Source organism: Pholcus phalangioides, unplaced genomic scaffold (genome assembly GCF_987345545.1).
Source record: "Pholcus phalangioides strain wild (caught in Gottingen) unplaced genomic scaffold, Ppha-v1.0 ptg000015l_1, whole genome shotgun sequence".
NCBI lineage: Eukaryota > Metazoa > Arthropoda > Arachnida > Araneae > Pholcidae > Pholcus > Pholcus phalangioides.
Genome location: NW_028301608.1, coordinates 6,005,481 through 6,021,158, shown reverse-complemented (window position 1 = coordinate 6,021,158; position 15,678 = coordinate 6,005,481). Strand labels below are relative to the sequence as shown.

General features: G+C 35.2%; 1 protein-coding gene across 1 annotated transcript in view; it reads right to left on the bottom strand.

The window, feature by feature from the left end:
- Window positions 1-15,678, bottom strand: part of LOC149075328 (leukotriene A-4 hydrolase) — a 59,524-nt gene extending 43,846 nt beyond the window's left edge. The window contains exons 1-6 of the mRNA XM_089242694.1: window positions 15,249-15,678; window positions 9,926-10,065; window positions 9,686-9,797; window positions 6,023-6,091; window positions 3,957-4,067; window positions 3,779-3,831 (exon numbers count right to left, since the gene is read on the bottom strand). Coding sequence (XP_089098820.1) covers window positions 3,779-3,831; window positions 3,957-4,067; window positions 6,023-6,091; window positions 9,686-9,797; window positions 9,926-10,065; window positions 15,249-15,479 — 716 coding nt within the window. The 5' untranslated portion in view covers window positions 15,480-15,678. The remainder of the gene's footprint in view (window positions 1-3,778; window positions 3,832-3,956; window positions 4,068-6,022; window positions 6,092-9,685; window positions 9,798-9,925; window positions 10,066-15,248) is intronic.

The window sequence follows — 15,678 nt, the reverse complement described above, 5'->3', positions numbered from 1 at the left end:
CCGGGCTCTAGACTAGAGGGGGCGCCGAGAATTCACCCTTTACAACTGCTTCTTCTACATTACACTGGGTGCCAAAATGTGTGCTTGCCTCATTTGAGAAAGTATCTAGTAGCAGCCCTAGATAGATGGCACCACCTACTGAACACAAAACACGCTGAACGCTAGGCATATACACACACAAACACACTTGAATTTCACCAACACAAATCTGACATAGCTCCCATATTCAGGTGTGAAAATATGTGGCAGAAATGGCGACAGATCAAGTGGTGGACCAACAGGGAGGGAAAATAAAATCATTTTACCAGGAAATCGCTTTGCAAAGATTGGTATGAAATCCTTGCTCGTATGAATAGAGAGAATCGGAAGATAAGTGTCTGAGAGAGTATATGTACTGAGAGAGGGAATCTCATTTGCTTTTTAAATTTAAATCAGAAGATATTATTGAAAGAGTTAAGATTTTTTTAAAGAAATGAAAAATCAATCAAAGGGGAATTTATAGAATAATTTATTAGTAAATATATAAATGTGTACCTCTAACTTTTAATTACAGTGGATCCTGCTTATAATGCTTGTCACAAAACTGTCATAAAAAACATTGTAAGCAGGAAAACACTTCAAACGGGAAATCTTAATAAGAAGTACTTAAAAGTTGGGACTATGAAAATCAGTTATACTAAGTTAAAAAAAAAAAAGTTGGACTAATGTATTAAGTGGAAACATTATAAGCAGCATCAACTGTATATTTGCTTTAGATTTGTTATATGTACCACATTCCATATGTTAAATTCTCATTAATGACCTTCTCTGCGAGCTTTTCCTACTAGTAGACAATGAAAGTAAATGAACCTTTGGATAGAACATGTTTTTAGAAATGAATCATTTGATTTGCAGAGATACCTCTTCCTCCTACCCAGAACATGGCCAGCTGCTCTCTCAATAAAGAGATATGATCAGGTGATGAACCTGGGACATGCTGGAAAAAAAATTCATAGAGATACCAGTGAATTATGGGGAAGGGGGGGCATACTTTTTTTTCAAGATAATTTTTTGAGAGGGACCCACTTTCACTCAAAAGGGACCTATAGTTTGTTTCAGGTTAACTTTGCAGTGAAGAGAAAGGTAAAGAGTGTATTCCTTCGCCGCAAAATATAGTTCCCATACATCGGAGGTTTCTGACGATCATTTATATAGAATATTTCAAATTTTTTTATTATTTCGAAAAAGATACTGAAAAAATACCGTTTTGAACCAATGTATATTTGTTTAAAATTTTTAAATTGGAAAAAATATTGGTTACCATTATCAAAAATCCATGGCGAGCTCAAGAACATTTTGACGCGATTTCCAAGAAATTTTCCCCGCCAATATCACTGTCGTGCTTTTTTTTGGTTGCACAATTATATATATATATTATATCGTCATTTTGTTGAATTTTCCATTCAGTTTTGAATGTAGTTATGGGCCTACACGAATATTCCGGTTTTTTTTTCTCCCGAAAATAGCCTCCAACGAATTCAGATATTCACTCATAGATTACAGGAAGTGTCCCTCTTTCACGACAGCGCCGATACCGTTGTGAGAGGCTCTCTTTATGGGTGTAGGTTACAGTTCCACTCTTTATTACGGCGCCTCCCTTTTTTTTTTAATTATCTATTTCTTGCCATGTTCGTAGGATAGGGGTGGTTTCTGAATTCCAATAGCCGATAGCGGAGGGTGTTGACAGAAGTAATGTCTCTTTAGCGTCCACACCAACTTCTCCCCCACAGCACACACAGAGGCTGTCTCTCCAGATAAATATAAATAAGCAAGAGAGAGAGAGAGACCCACAATGGTTTAGGCTTGCAGTGTATTTTTCCCTTCTGTGACAGTTGTATCTTTTCACCAGAGATAGACACGCTAAAACGTTCTCCGTACTTTTTGGCAATAATGCATAAAGCACGTTATTGAAAGGAAGAGGGATTTTGGATTGCAGATGGCCTGATGGAACACATGTTGGAGCAACAACAATTAATAAGTAATAGAGAATCCAATAGTTCTACAACTTCAAGTCAGGATTCCATAGAATGGGAATCAGTAAAAAATGACTAAAACTGTAGTGATAACAAGTGGCATCGGCGTACATGCGTTCGGGTGGGTGAGCGACGGAAATTGCAGCAAGAAAAGTGAGTAAAAGAATTTTCTAAATTTTTCCTTATCATTTTTATTATTATTATTTGGGGCTATTCCCAAATTCAAACGTGAAGACTGGTTTAAAGATTTTTTTTTTTCAAAAACTGCACTTTAATTTCTGAAAGTATCGACGATGGTTTTTTTTTTCATTAGCTAATTGTTACTAACAGACTGCAATTTTTTCTACAAGCATTACGTTATACGAAAAAATTTTTTTTTTTCTTCAAGATTGGCGAGAATCAGCCATACCTTACCGAGGCCGCGCATCGATACATAGGTTAAGAGGCTTTCGTTGTCATAGCAATGAGTGATGCGGTTCCCTTGTAGCTTCCTCTTCACTGCAAAGTTAACCTGAAACAGACTATAGATTTTTTTAATACCCTGTGTCCTGGGATCCAAGTAAATTAAAGTACAGTGGCATCTCTGCTGTTTTTAAACAAACAGCGTGGGGGCAGTTTTGACAGGAAACAGGTTTTTGTGCATTTGGGCATCGAGTAGAGCGGCAGGTTTAGACCCAGCTTTAGATGGCCTTCTGCCAACAGACAAAACAGATCAGCTCTGAGTTTGTCTTCTCTTGAACTCTCTCACATGCGTATACAAATTCATTGTTAAGTGGTAAAGATTGATGCAATTTAAAAATAATAATAAAAATAAGTAAAACATCACAAGAAACTCAAAGACTTGATTTTTTTTAAAACAAATTTTCGTAGTATTGAGAGTATTTCCCATAGTTTATTGCAGTTGGCCGTAGAAACTACAGACAATCTGCAGGGGTTAGCAACTGTCTTTATCTAGCCATTTGGAATCTACTGCATGTAGGTCATGATTTAAAAAGCTCTACCAGGCAAAGATAAACCTTCTGTGACAGCCACAGGGAATGGCATAGGTTAACGAAACTTAAGGAAAACACAATTTTTTTTAATAGCAGAAAAATAGATAGTTGCAATTTGAAAAAAAATTTTAAAACCAAGGAGTGGAAATTCAAACATGTGTGATTTTCAAAACTCTTCCAACAAAGCAAATGAAATAAGGATTCACTGAAAAAATTGCAAATAAAAATTCATAATACACAGAGAACAAAAAAAGTAAAAATAATTTTCAATGAGATAATGCAAAATGTCTGCATATTTTAGTAAGAGAGAATTTTGTTGCATAAGAAAATTTAATGCAGTAGCAGCTGAACCTTTCATTTAATCCTTGACATCATTAAGGCCAGAAATCTTACATGTGCCATTCTTCAAACAATAAACTTTTGTGTGTGCCACTCTATTTTTCATAATTGCTCTCATTTGGGGGGGGCTTCAGATATTCTTTATGTAATTATGGAATTCTTTCATATTTTAAAGAAATCTCCTAGTATCCTAAAAAATTGCAATTAAATTAAAAAAAATTTTTTTAGACTGAACATAGTAACAATAATTCTTTGTGTGGGCTTGAAACTGAACAATAGGATGCAGGCCACTATGCACTGAATTTATATACAAAGCCAATTATCAGTTTACAAATGAAAACATTCTTTCATACTTCTCCGAGTGATATTGTACTACCTAATGAATGACATGCATGCCACAGGTTAATCATCCCTGTTCTAATGTACAGAACTTACCTACTTTCCAGTGCTCCAACAGCTATTGCCAACAAGTAACTTGGGATTGGAACCTAAAAAAATTAAAACTTAACACTTTTACAAAAACTTCTGATAGCCTGAGTTGACATCATACAGTCTTATTGTGAGCATACTATACTTTTTGAAGTAAAAAAATACTGTTTGAATACATGAATACCTTTTGGATAAATTGGAATGTTTTCAGTTCAGCATCTTCAGAGCTTTTATCAGAATCTGTTTCATCTCTTACCGCACTCATGAGTACCACCATATCTGAAGGTGCAGTGATCTATCAAACAAATCATATTGGTGCTTGAAATTTTTTGTGAGTGATTACTAGTTCGGACAAAACAAATATGCTTGGCACCTAGATTTTTCTCGATTGATCAAAAGTACCAAAATAAATTAATCATAGTCCAAGCATTATGAAAATCTGGCAATTTACTTAAAAAATACAGCAAACATACTTTAACATGACAATTTTTTTATGGCTATAATAAGAACCAACATAAGTAATACATGATGTGACCATATAACCCATATTTTACAGAACATCCCCATATTTTCTGCCATCATTTGCCACCAGACTATTCTAAAAGAATGTTCATTTTCTTTTAATGACACTTCCTTGAATGACATTTATTGAACATTTTTGTTGTGTTAAACGTTTTTTCCATGAAATCATTCTAATAACCACGGATTTATAAAAGTTCTAGGCAATTTTAGCAATAAATTAGGAATTTGGTCCACAACTAGTGACTAGTGATGTACAAAATACATAGATCCTGATTTTCTGTAATTTTCACTACGAAATATTGGCCGGCATAGTAATACCTAATAAATTATCTACCAGCTGGCATGCGATCAAAAACATGAATAAAAAACCAATCTCAACGTGAACAGACCACCACGTTTACGTTCACAGATTTGGGCAGATTTGACTACCGTTCATACAGGGCACTGCACCTACCGTTCAGGTGATGTTGCAAGAGTTTTTTCATGTTGATGGCAACAAGGCAATTCGCATTCATAATCTGGACGCTCTGTAAACATTCTAAAATCTAACATTGCCAGGCTAAATTTGGAAAGTTGGCAGGTCTGCTTCTGGATAAGGCTGGGGCTAAAACCCACGACCTTTGGACTACCAACATAACACAATGTCTTACCAACTGTGCTAACTTATGTAACTTTTCTAGCTGTCAATATGAATTAGAATTTATCCAAAATATATGTACCCATTTCATCCACCACTGTTGGTCCTCATCTGCTTATATTTCCATACTTAAACATCAACCCTCTCTACTCATCTCAACTTACCTCCTCTTTAATTATGGTCTTTAAAATTCTCCATGGTAATTTTTCCATTGATACTTCTAGTATGTTATATAAATCATCCTTATTTCTCAAACAGAACTAACCATTTTCAAAAATTAAACCCAGTTTTTGCCTCTACTGACTATTTTAAAAATATAGGTTCTTCCTGGTACCATAGTTGATTGGAACACGCCCTCCCTATCTTTGTGTTCCCCACGATAGCTAATTTTATTCATAATGTAAAGGCACATCTGTATCACATCAACCCAACACATGCGCTTGTATAGGCCTTGGCCTACAATATTGTATAAATAAATAATATGCCCTCTGGTGGTGATATTTGGAACTTTTTTTCCACAGAAAGAAATCCCCACCTCTTTATTAAGTCATCCACAAAACTTGACACTTTTCTGATGACTGGTTTCAGATGTAGGCAGCTTTGAAATAGAGTTCTTTATAATTATGAACACCCTGTACTTTCCATAACAGGATGATTGAGCAGCTAGCATATATTTTTGCAAGTACAACCAATTCAACAAGTGGTTCACAATGAACCTGTTCTTAAATTATTTGAATTCCTATCACTGCACACATATAAATCCAACTTTTTACAACATCTATCGATTTGTTTGAAATTTCTGAGAGAAAAGTTTACAGGCTGCATCTATGTTTCATGCGAGTTCATGTGACGAAGCCTTTTTCCCAAAGGAAAAATGTGGAGGTTGTATAGCTGAATTTTTAAAAAGGCATTCAGTTGGGTCTAATACGATAAACTCTGAAAACATATTTACGCAGGATTGGGAAAGATATTTCACTATATAAGGAGATTGACCAGACATTATTTTTTCTTGTCATTTGGCAGCTTGTATTGGAATCTCACTGTATTCACTGGATTGGTAAACAAAATATGTAAAAAAATTCTGCACTTACCGAAGCTGAGTAAGTGAATTTAACACCTGGGGTATCTTGACATGGAAGCATGGAACGTGCATGTATCGCCTATGAAATTTTATAAAAAAATGTTAAAAGTATTTCAGAAAAATTTACTAAGTTTTAATTACAAAATAATGAAGTTAGAAGAATGAAATTAGGAGTTACAGTGAATTTGTTTTACCCAAGTGTTGTAAGCTAACTGTTTGCTGAGCTATAACAGGGAATACAAAAGTGGATTTCATAAAATAAAGAACATGCTATGAGGTGCAATATATAACATGAGGTCCTGCTATATTATTCAATTTTAACATTACTTTTAAACTCGTGGAATTCCGACAAGTTTTTTTCTAACAATCATTCATACTTCATATACCGCAATATAACAGATAAAATTATTTCTACATTCCTAGATAAAATATCTACATAGAGTGACTATACTTTCCACATTTAATAGGGCAGGACTTCTTTTTTCATGTCATTTGGCATTTTGTTACTTTTTTCAAGTTTTTTAAGAGCAAACTTTACTATAGCTGAATCATGAATTCTTTATGATAACATAAATATTATAGGAATGATGTGTACATGAATGTAAATATAATAGAGACACTGCTTATTGGAATGATGGATAATGTTATCATTTGGGTATTGTTACCACTTTCGCAACATACGGAACGTACGTAATGAATGGGAAAATTTCCATTTTTTGTCATTAGGACTTGTTTTTTAAATCCAAAATGGTTTTCTTCCTGCATTTTGAAGGTAATGTTGAACCGCATCAAAGTTTTTCTTTAAGAAGAGCTCCCACTTAAAAAATTAGAAAAAGTAGGACAACATAATCAGTCTTATCGAGAAACTTGCAAGGGGTCATTCAAGTATTACAAATACAACGCCACAACAGACAAAATGCCCAACGAGGTGGCTGATAAGACCAATATTTCTCAAACAGAAGAAAGGTGGCTTATGTCAGCAGATTTTGACCCCCCGCCTTGTCAGCGAACCTAACCCCCTGTCAGCAAAAATTTGTCAGCTCTGCCTTTACCTCCTAATATATATTAAGATCACAGATGTACCAAAGCCTCCCAGATACTACTAGGTCTATTTAGGAGGCTTTGGGGGTACGCAGGGAGGAAAGGGGCACGAGACCTCACTATGCCCCCTTCCTCCAGATGATCGAAAATTTTTTCCATGCAAAAATATTAAAAGCAATTGAAATACCAGAAGAAAATACCTTTATAATTATGTTATTATAATCAATTTCTGTGAATTTCAATTCTATTTTTAAGGCTAAAAACTCAAAATTTCTTTTTAAGAAATTCATTGCTACCCACCCTCGAAGCCATATACGCTAAATTCATGGCCTGTGGGCCAAATGTGGCCCTTGGGAAATCTGATGTGGCTGCCACCTCAAACAAACCTAATTTTGTAAAAATGAACTAAGCGGCATATCTACAGATCACTTGAATGACCTGTGGCACAGTTCCAGAACACTTAAGCGGTCCGTGGCACATTTAGAGATCCCTTAAGTGATGACATATAGCAGCTTTAGAGCACTTAAGTGGCTCGCAGTGTAGTTTTACATCACTCAAGTTACCAGCAACACATTCCCAGATTAAGTTACCCGTGGCACATTCCCAGATTACTTAAGTGATCTGCGGCATATTTACAAATCCTTGATTGATGCGGCACAGTTCCAGAGCACTTAAGTGGCCTGCAACACATTTCTAGAGCACTTAAGTGACCCGCAACACATTTCTAGAACACTTAAGCTACCCAGAAACATTTATAGATCACTTGAAGGATCCGCAAAATATTTAGAGATAACTATGGAGGACTTATTGATAGGAAGAATGTTAATTCAGGTGGCCACAAACTAGGGAAAGGTTTTTCTCATTTTGGCACACTCAGTAAAGATGCCAGTAAGAATATTTCATATTTTTTATAAAATAAAGGGTGGTTGATGATGTAAGTATCATTAAACCCCCCTCCCCCAGCCATCAAAAGTCAGCAAATCCAGAATCCTTCCCCCATCGATGCTGACTTATAAAAAAACAAATTGGGGTCCTTTAAAATTTTTTTTTTCTTTTTCATAGCACTATTTCAGTATCCTACAAGATTGGATAATTCTCTCTCCCCAAAATATATTCCATTTTTTTTAGAAATCTTCCGCAATCTGTCAACTCTTTTCCACAATGCACAGCAAATTATGAAGACATAAGTTTTTTAAGAGAATGGTAGACTCCTTCTAGACCACTTCCAAAAACAGTGCAAAATGTGTAAATGGCAAGGTCTAATGTAAATAAGTTAAAATGAACCAGATAGTTTTACTGTGTTGCCATCCCTTTTTTTAAATGGATATGTTTAAGTTTTACTGTTCGATGCCAGTGTCATCGTTTTTGACAAATGAAATATTCATTTCTAGCTCTTTGCGAACATTATTCATGCCTCTGCATGCCCTAAAATTGCAGAAGACAACTGAATGCTATTGGGTAGCATCAGAGTCACAAAACCTAGAATAGGCCTATGTATAAAACTGCTTTGTTATGAAAAAACTGTTGTTAAACCTATAAACATTTGCACCATAATTTTGAATGATGAATGTTAGTTACTATATAATGAATAGTCCAAGACAATGAAGTGGTAAATGCAAAATTACTTTTTCTATCCAGATAGAAGCTTTTAGTGACTACCATAAGAATGACAAAAAGGGTTTTTGAACCCACAAACTAAGCAAAAGAAAAATGAATAAACCCCACTTACACCCAAATAATCTGAAAAAACAATACAGTTTTGCCAATGGACTTTCTATAGTGGAGTCAAATATCAAGGGGTCGTTCAAGTATTACGACATCATCGATGGGGGGGGGGTTCCGATTTGCTGACTTTTGATGACAAGGGGGGGGGGGTTGGATAATTCTTATGTCATCAACCACCCTTTATGAAAATATGAGTTAGGATTCAGAGGGGCAGAGCTGATGACGACAATTTGCTAACAGGGGGGAGGGGGTCAAAAATGGCTAAAAATTTCTTTACGTAATACTTGAACGGCCCCCCAAGTAAAAAAATCTCCCTTCTTCCACTTCTTGGTCAGTTCCCTTCAGTTGTTCAAATAAACAGTTTTGCCTTTTAAGACTTTCTTAAGGATCTATCAATTATACCATACATTGAAAAAATTTGATACACATTAGACTGTTTGATCCAAATCCTCATAATGGCCAAATAATATTTTTAAAAAGCACTTTATTTTAAAGGGGGGGGGGGACCCTGGTTTAGGAACATGGAAAAAAAAACATTTTTAAAGCCACATGAAAAAAAACCAGTTGTGGGAAAAAAACAGGGGAAAAATCCTGTTTTAGAACATAGGGGGGGGGGGGGGGAATCTAACATTTTTAAAGCCATATGCAAAAATAAAACAGTTATCATTGTATTTGCTTTCCGATTTCTTTGAGATATACCATTTTAAAGGAACCCTTTTTCTTATACATAGATAGTATTATAGATATTAACAATTTGTCATATTGTATAACAAATTGTCACTACTACTGTTTATTTCCCCCCCCCCTTATTTAACCACCTCGTATTTCAAACTGCATTCAAATTTTAACATTAGGCTAACAAATGTTTTTGATACAAATATGTATAAAATGAGACATAAAATATCACCTGGCACTGACTAAACAAGTAAGGATGTTTTTTCCCAGCAGTTTGTGATGGTTCCAGCCACTGAAGTGCACTGGCTTTGGGTGATGTCTCATAATCAATTCTGATAACATATCTAAATAAACATTTTAAAAACAGAAAATCATAAAATTTTCTTTTTTAAAACTAATAATTAAATATATACACTTCATTTAAGAAATCATTAAAATAAAAACATTTAGAAAGAAGAATTACGTAACACACTTTTTGGTGGCAGTCCTTGGCAATCTAATCACAAGTTTTGAACCAAAAGTCTTTATAGGATCATCCAATTCAAAAGCCATCTTCTTCATGGTATTCTTGTTCCTCACATTCAGTATAGAAAGATCTCTTGAATCCAAAATCTACAATTATACATGAAAATTAGAATCACTTCAACAATAATTTGTGATAATTTTTTTTTTAAATTTAGTCACCCAATTTTTTTAAACACAGTGGAACCTATAATAATAATAATAATGATGATATTCCCTCACGTATTCCCAAGGGATCAGCATGATCCGTCCAGGGAATTTTTTAGTTTTAGTAAACATCCATGCCCGAACAGGGATTCGAACTCAGACCTGCACAGTGAGAAGCTAGTTCCCTAATCACTCGACTGCCAGGCGGTATATCTATATGAAACAATGTCAAGGGATCAAAATAATATTCCGTTTAAACAAGTTTCCATTTAATAAAGGTGCATATCAAAACAATAATGGATAGCTGATGGGACTATCTTTCGATTTTATTGAACATGCTTCACACAGTGACACTGTCCATCTTAGATTGGTCATTCTCATAAAACTGGGCAAAAAAATTAAGAAAAAAAATTATCAAAAGAAAATGTCATCCAAAAATTAAAAAAATTCTTTTAGGGACATTTCTTTACTTACTAACAAAAGCGTCAGCAATGAAGTTTGTTAAAAACTGATGGTGAAAAAAATTATTTCAAATTTAACCATGTTAAGATATAGACAAATCTAACAAGACATTTTGCCTGTTTCTGCACTTAATTTGATATTCCGTTTGTCTTTATTTTTATGGGCATCTTTTTATCAGCCACCTCGTCGGGCATTTTGTCTGTTGTGGCGTTGTATTTGTATATTAATGCTTGGCAATCACAACATGTTCTATCTATCTATTTTGGTAGATCATTTTCAACTAATACTCTGAATATTTTGTTTTTCAATTGCATCTTTATTTCTTTCTTTGTTTCTCACTCCTTTTTTCATCAATTTTATACAGACAACAGATTTCTAATTTGTCTTTATTTTGCTAGAACATGAGATACACTCTCAAAGCAAAGTCTTCAAATGAAACTACTGCAGCTTGATGTGCCAACCAAGAAATCTGTATTTTTTTTTTATCCCCCCTCTAACTTATTGATCGAATGTTCCTTTTAGTTACTTAATGCCAGGAGAAAGACATTTTTACGTGTTTTGTAAACTGATAAAAAACTAAACAGGTTGAAAGTATGTGCTTTTAAGAAATAATAGCTGTCACTGAACTGAAGCACATGATAAAGTGAAAATAATTTTCAATTGTATATTTCTCAAACAAAAAAAGCCAGGAGAATGACATTTCATAAAAACACTCACTTTTTTCCTGAATAAACCCGATTTGTGAATTAATTTGCAATTCTAATTGATTTAAAAGGAGGTTCACATGATGGCTAAATTTTTCTCTCTTTACCTTCTCAACACAAAATTTGATAGGTGGCAACTGGTGTTGTAGAATTTGAACCAATGTTTTCCAAATGGCATGAATGGGAAAAAAAGATAGGGAAAATTTTCATTTGGCTAAACTACCAATAAAAAATATTTAAAATTATGAGAAAGACAAAATATGAAAGTACACTATATAAAGATCCCACTAAGATGTGACTTGTATTGGCTGTTTCAACGTGTTTCTTTGTCTGCCTCTAGTGCAGACTTTTATCATACTGCAGGTACCATTCCAACTCCATTTATGCTTTTATTTACTGTGCCGATCACTTAGCAATGCATATAAGTAAGTGTCACTATTGGAATTTTTTTGAAATTTTGTTGCTTTCAACGAGAGAGCTAGGTTTTTTTAGAGGGATATCAACAATATCAGAAATTTGGTGGCGACTGATGATAATTCTACCTCTCTACCAGTGTTATATAAAAAAAAAAAATTTTGGAGAGTAATTTCACCCCTCTCCAAAATTATAAGGGGTAATTTTGTAAAATGAGGTTTTCTATTCTCATTCTTGAGTGCATACTCTGAAACACCAATATCTTCAATTTCATTAGGCCTACCATTCATTGATTTTTCAGCAGCTATAGGCTCATACAACCCCTCTCACCGGACACCCGGATGCATTCACCCCTATTTCATGGCCAAATAATAATTTCCCCTTGTATAATTAAAGTACGCATTTCAAACCCCATGATTAGCGGTCACCCTTCTTTTACAGACAAATTTCTTTGTCTCGCTGTTGACTGCAAAAGAGAAGTTTAACTGCATTTGAAAAGTTATTTTGTCTGACCACCCTGTTATATGTATCAACATCATTGTATCATCCACCTTCACATCAAATCTATTTTCACCTATGTTCCTAACACAATCAAAAATTAAAAATATTTTTGTAAAACAAAACATCGTAAGGAAATACAATCAAACTTGGCTACAACGACATTAACCAGATGTACCAGGGCAGAGGACATGTAAATCATGAGTAACAGACTTATATCATTTAAAACATACAATTACGAGTCAATAATGATCATAACTATCAAGTTGATATTCTTTTTTCAAAGGCATATTCTGCTATATATTTGCATAGTTCATTATTTTCTTGCTATTATCCTCCCGCCACACTGTTGGATGCCCTTTCTTCAAAGTGTTGTTTCCAACTGGAATTCAACTAGTTTGAATTTCTTATAAAATGACCTGAGATTAATAACCCAAATTTTCTCTGGGAAAGATTCCTTGAGGCCCCCACCCCGGTATATCCTACCTGTTTCTGAAGGCTATCATAATTCATTTCCCAATTTTGTTAAAAGAATTCTATTTTTTAGATTACGTGGTACATGGTGGAACATCTTACGAACATCCGGGGACCCCAGTGCAAAGAGATTTTTCTGAGGCCCCCTATACCTGGTGACATATTTACTTTCAAAAATTTTAATCAGATCTCATTTTCACTAGGTCTCTCCCCTCCGTACTCGAGGTGCCAGGGTGAGCCCATGCGTTTTAAGACGGCACTGCACACAGATGATTATTTGATGAAAGTGCGAAAATTTATGTTCAAACAATTTTCCGTAAATTTTCTCACTTCAAACCTACTTGACCGCACACCAACTCCGGTCATATATCACCATGCGGCAATTTCCAACCAGTGGAGTTGGGTGGGAAATGAAGGCTCCATCCATCGGTGGTCGCCCTATGCTCGGTAGGTAAAGAACTTTTTTCTGATGTTCTATGCCCGGATTCGAACCCATGGACCTTGATAGCAACCTTCATAGTGGAAGACGAGCATCTTTACCACTGCACCAGTCGGGCTCTTCACTTTCAAACCTAGCACAACTCTGGTTTATCAAGATGGGTAAATTTCCTTTGGAAGAAGATGTGCAGGACACATGCATGTGTACCTAACAGTTTGAGTGTGTATCTAGTAGTGCGAATGAATTTTTAATGCTGCCATCTACACTATATTTCCAAAAGTCTGTGCCACACAAAATTCCAATTTTCATTGCATGTTTTTTGTTTATAACATTCCAAGTTTTCAATCAATTTTTATGAAATTAAAAAAAAAAATTAACACAACGTATGTGACACCCTATATGGGAATTTAGAATGTGACAATTTATTACTGAATGAGATATGAACATTTTTAATAAATGATCTTTGAGCGCACATGTGCAGAAAATATTGATTTGATTGCTTCATATATTTTGTAACTTCTATAAAAATTCTAGTTGAATGTCATGAAAATTCAGAAGGACATATATGCAACATCCTGAGCTGTAATTCAAGTTACTGGCTCGTACTACCTGGATAATCGATTTTTTCTTCCACAAAATGGTATTTCAATTATTTTCTGTCATTTGGTTATTTCGTTTAGTTTCGTCATTTCGACATCATACACATGTGTTATGTTCAAGCATTTCTCTTACATAACATCAGACACATGTCTTCGCTTAAAGCTGTGGGCTTATTTTTAAAATAATCAAATAGCGTAAAATGATTGAAATACCAGTTTGTGAAATCCCAAAAAATTAATTGAAAACTCAGAATATCATAAGCAAAAACATGCGATGCAAATTGGAATTTGTATTAAAAATATTTATCTTAGGGGTCATTCAAGTATTACATCATCATCGAGGGGGGGGGGCGGACGGGGGTTTTGGATTTGCTGACTTTTGATGACAGGGGGGGGGGAAAGGTTTGAAAGTTGCTTACGTCATCAACCACCCTTTTTGAAGATATGAAATATTCTAAGCTGCTGACGAAATTTTGCTGACAAGGGGGGTTAGGGGGAATCAGTGTTTTGCTGACAAGGGGGGAGAAGGGGGTTCAATGGCCCCTTAGTGAATATACATGCTATTCTCACAAAAATGCAGGCAAGTATTGCACAAAGGAATTACAATATTTTGTAAAAGATACAAATCATTTATAGTGTTTCTTATCACACATGGTTGATTAAAAACTTTTTTTTTTTTTAAATTAATTTTTTGTCAGCCCTCTAAATGTACTCGTGACTGAATTTCCACTGGGAATTGTGAGTACAATCATAGGGTTTAAGTTACCTACATTTCAGAATGATTTGCCAAGTATTTTTCTAGAAATTCTGGAAAACATCTAAACTCCAAGAAGAAAAGACAGACTTTTGAAAGCAATGTATTTTTCAAACTACGAATGAAACAATGATTGAATATATGAACCATTGTGGACCTGATGCTCTCTGTGATTCACAGCTGGGAGCCACAAAAAACTTGTCAACCATCAATTGTGCCGCCCGGTTTGAACCCGGTCCTTGCGATGCGAGTCAGCACAGCAGCTTAATTCTCTGAACTGAAACATTTGTAAACATGGTTTGAAATTGAAATTCGAAGTTTGTAATTGATATGTTCATGAAATTTTATTCTGTTCCGAAACTTACAAGGTCTATTTTAATAACCAACTTATAATGGTCATGCCTGACCATAATTTTAAGGGGCCCCCAAAATTTAAACAACATATATTCACCAACTCATCAAACATCTTTGACCCTAATCATAGGGATAACCTAATTCTTGCTAAACACTGCGCCCCTCCCATCAGGGCCGTCTTGAGTGTGTAATAGGCAAGAGAATTTCCCGAGTACCACCTCTCCGGAAATGCCTGCTTACAAATTCACATGCTTTATCTTGAAAAAGTCCTAAACAGATCCCGTAATCCCGCCCTTAAGGCTATCCCGGTGGGCCCGTGCGTTAAGATAGAACTGGGTACATGAAAACTTAATTAATTCTCTATATTTTAACTTTTATTGAAAACCCCTCCCCAACTTCGGTAATAATTTAATAGCATAACTACTCACAACTGATTCGGACTTGAGATCAAGCCGGTCAACAGTGACATCGGCGTAGCCGCTCAAGATCTGTCTCTTGAAGTCAACATTGAGATTGAGGTGGATATCAGTCACTTGACATTCCTCCGGATTGGAATAAGAGCTCGGATCCGTCTTACTCAGCCAAGAAGCCATTCTAGACACTTTCCTTTGCGAAGTGACGATACGAATAAGCTTAGAAAAACCAGCTCTCAGGCTCATAAAACTGAAACAGCGTCAGTAATGAACTTGTTGGCAGATAACGTTTATTATGCCGGCCACAAAGCTGTGTTAAAGAGCTTATTACCGCTTTATCGTTGCCAAATCACGTTCCGAAATCTAGAAATGATTTTTCATTCACAGCGGCTGTTCCTGACGAGGGGGTGAACGTGTACCATTGAGCTATAAGTAAAGTTTACTT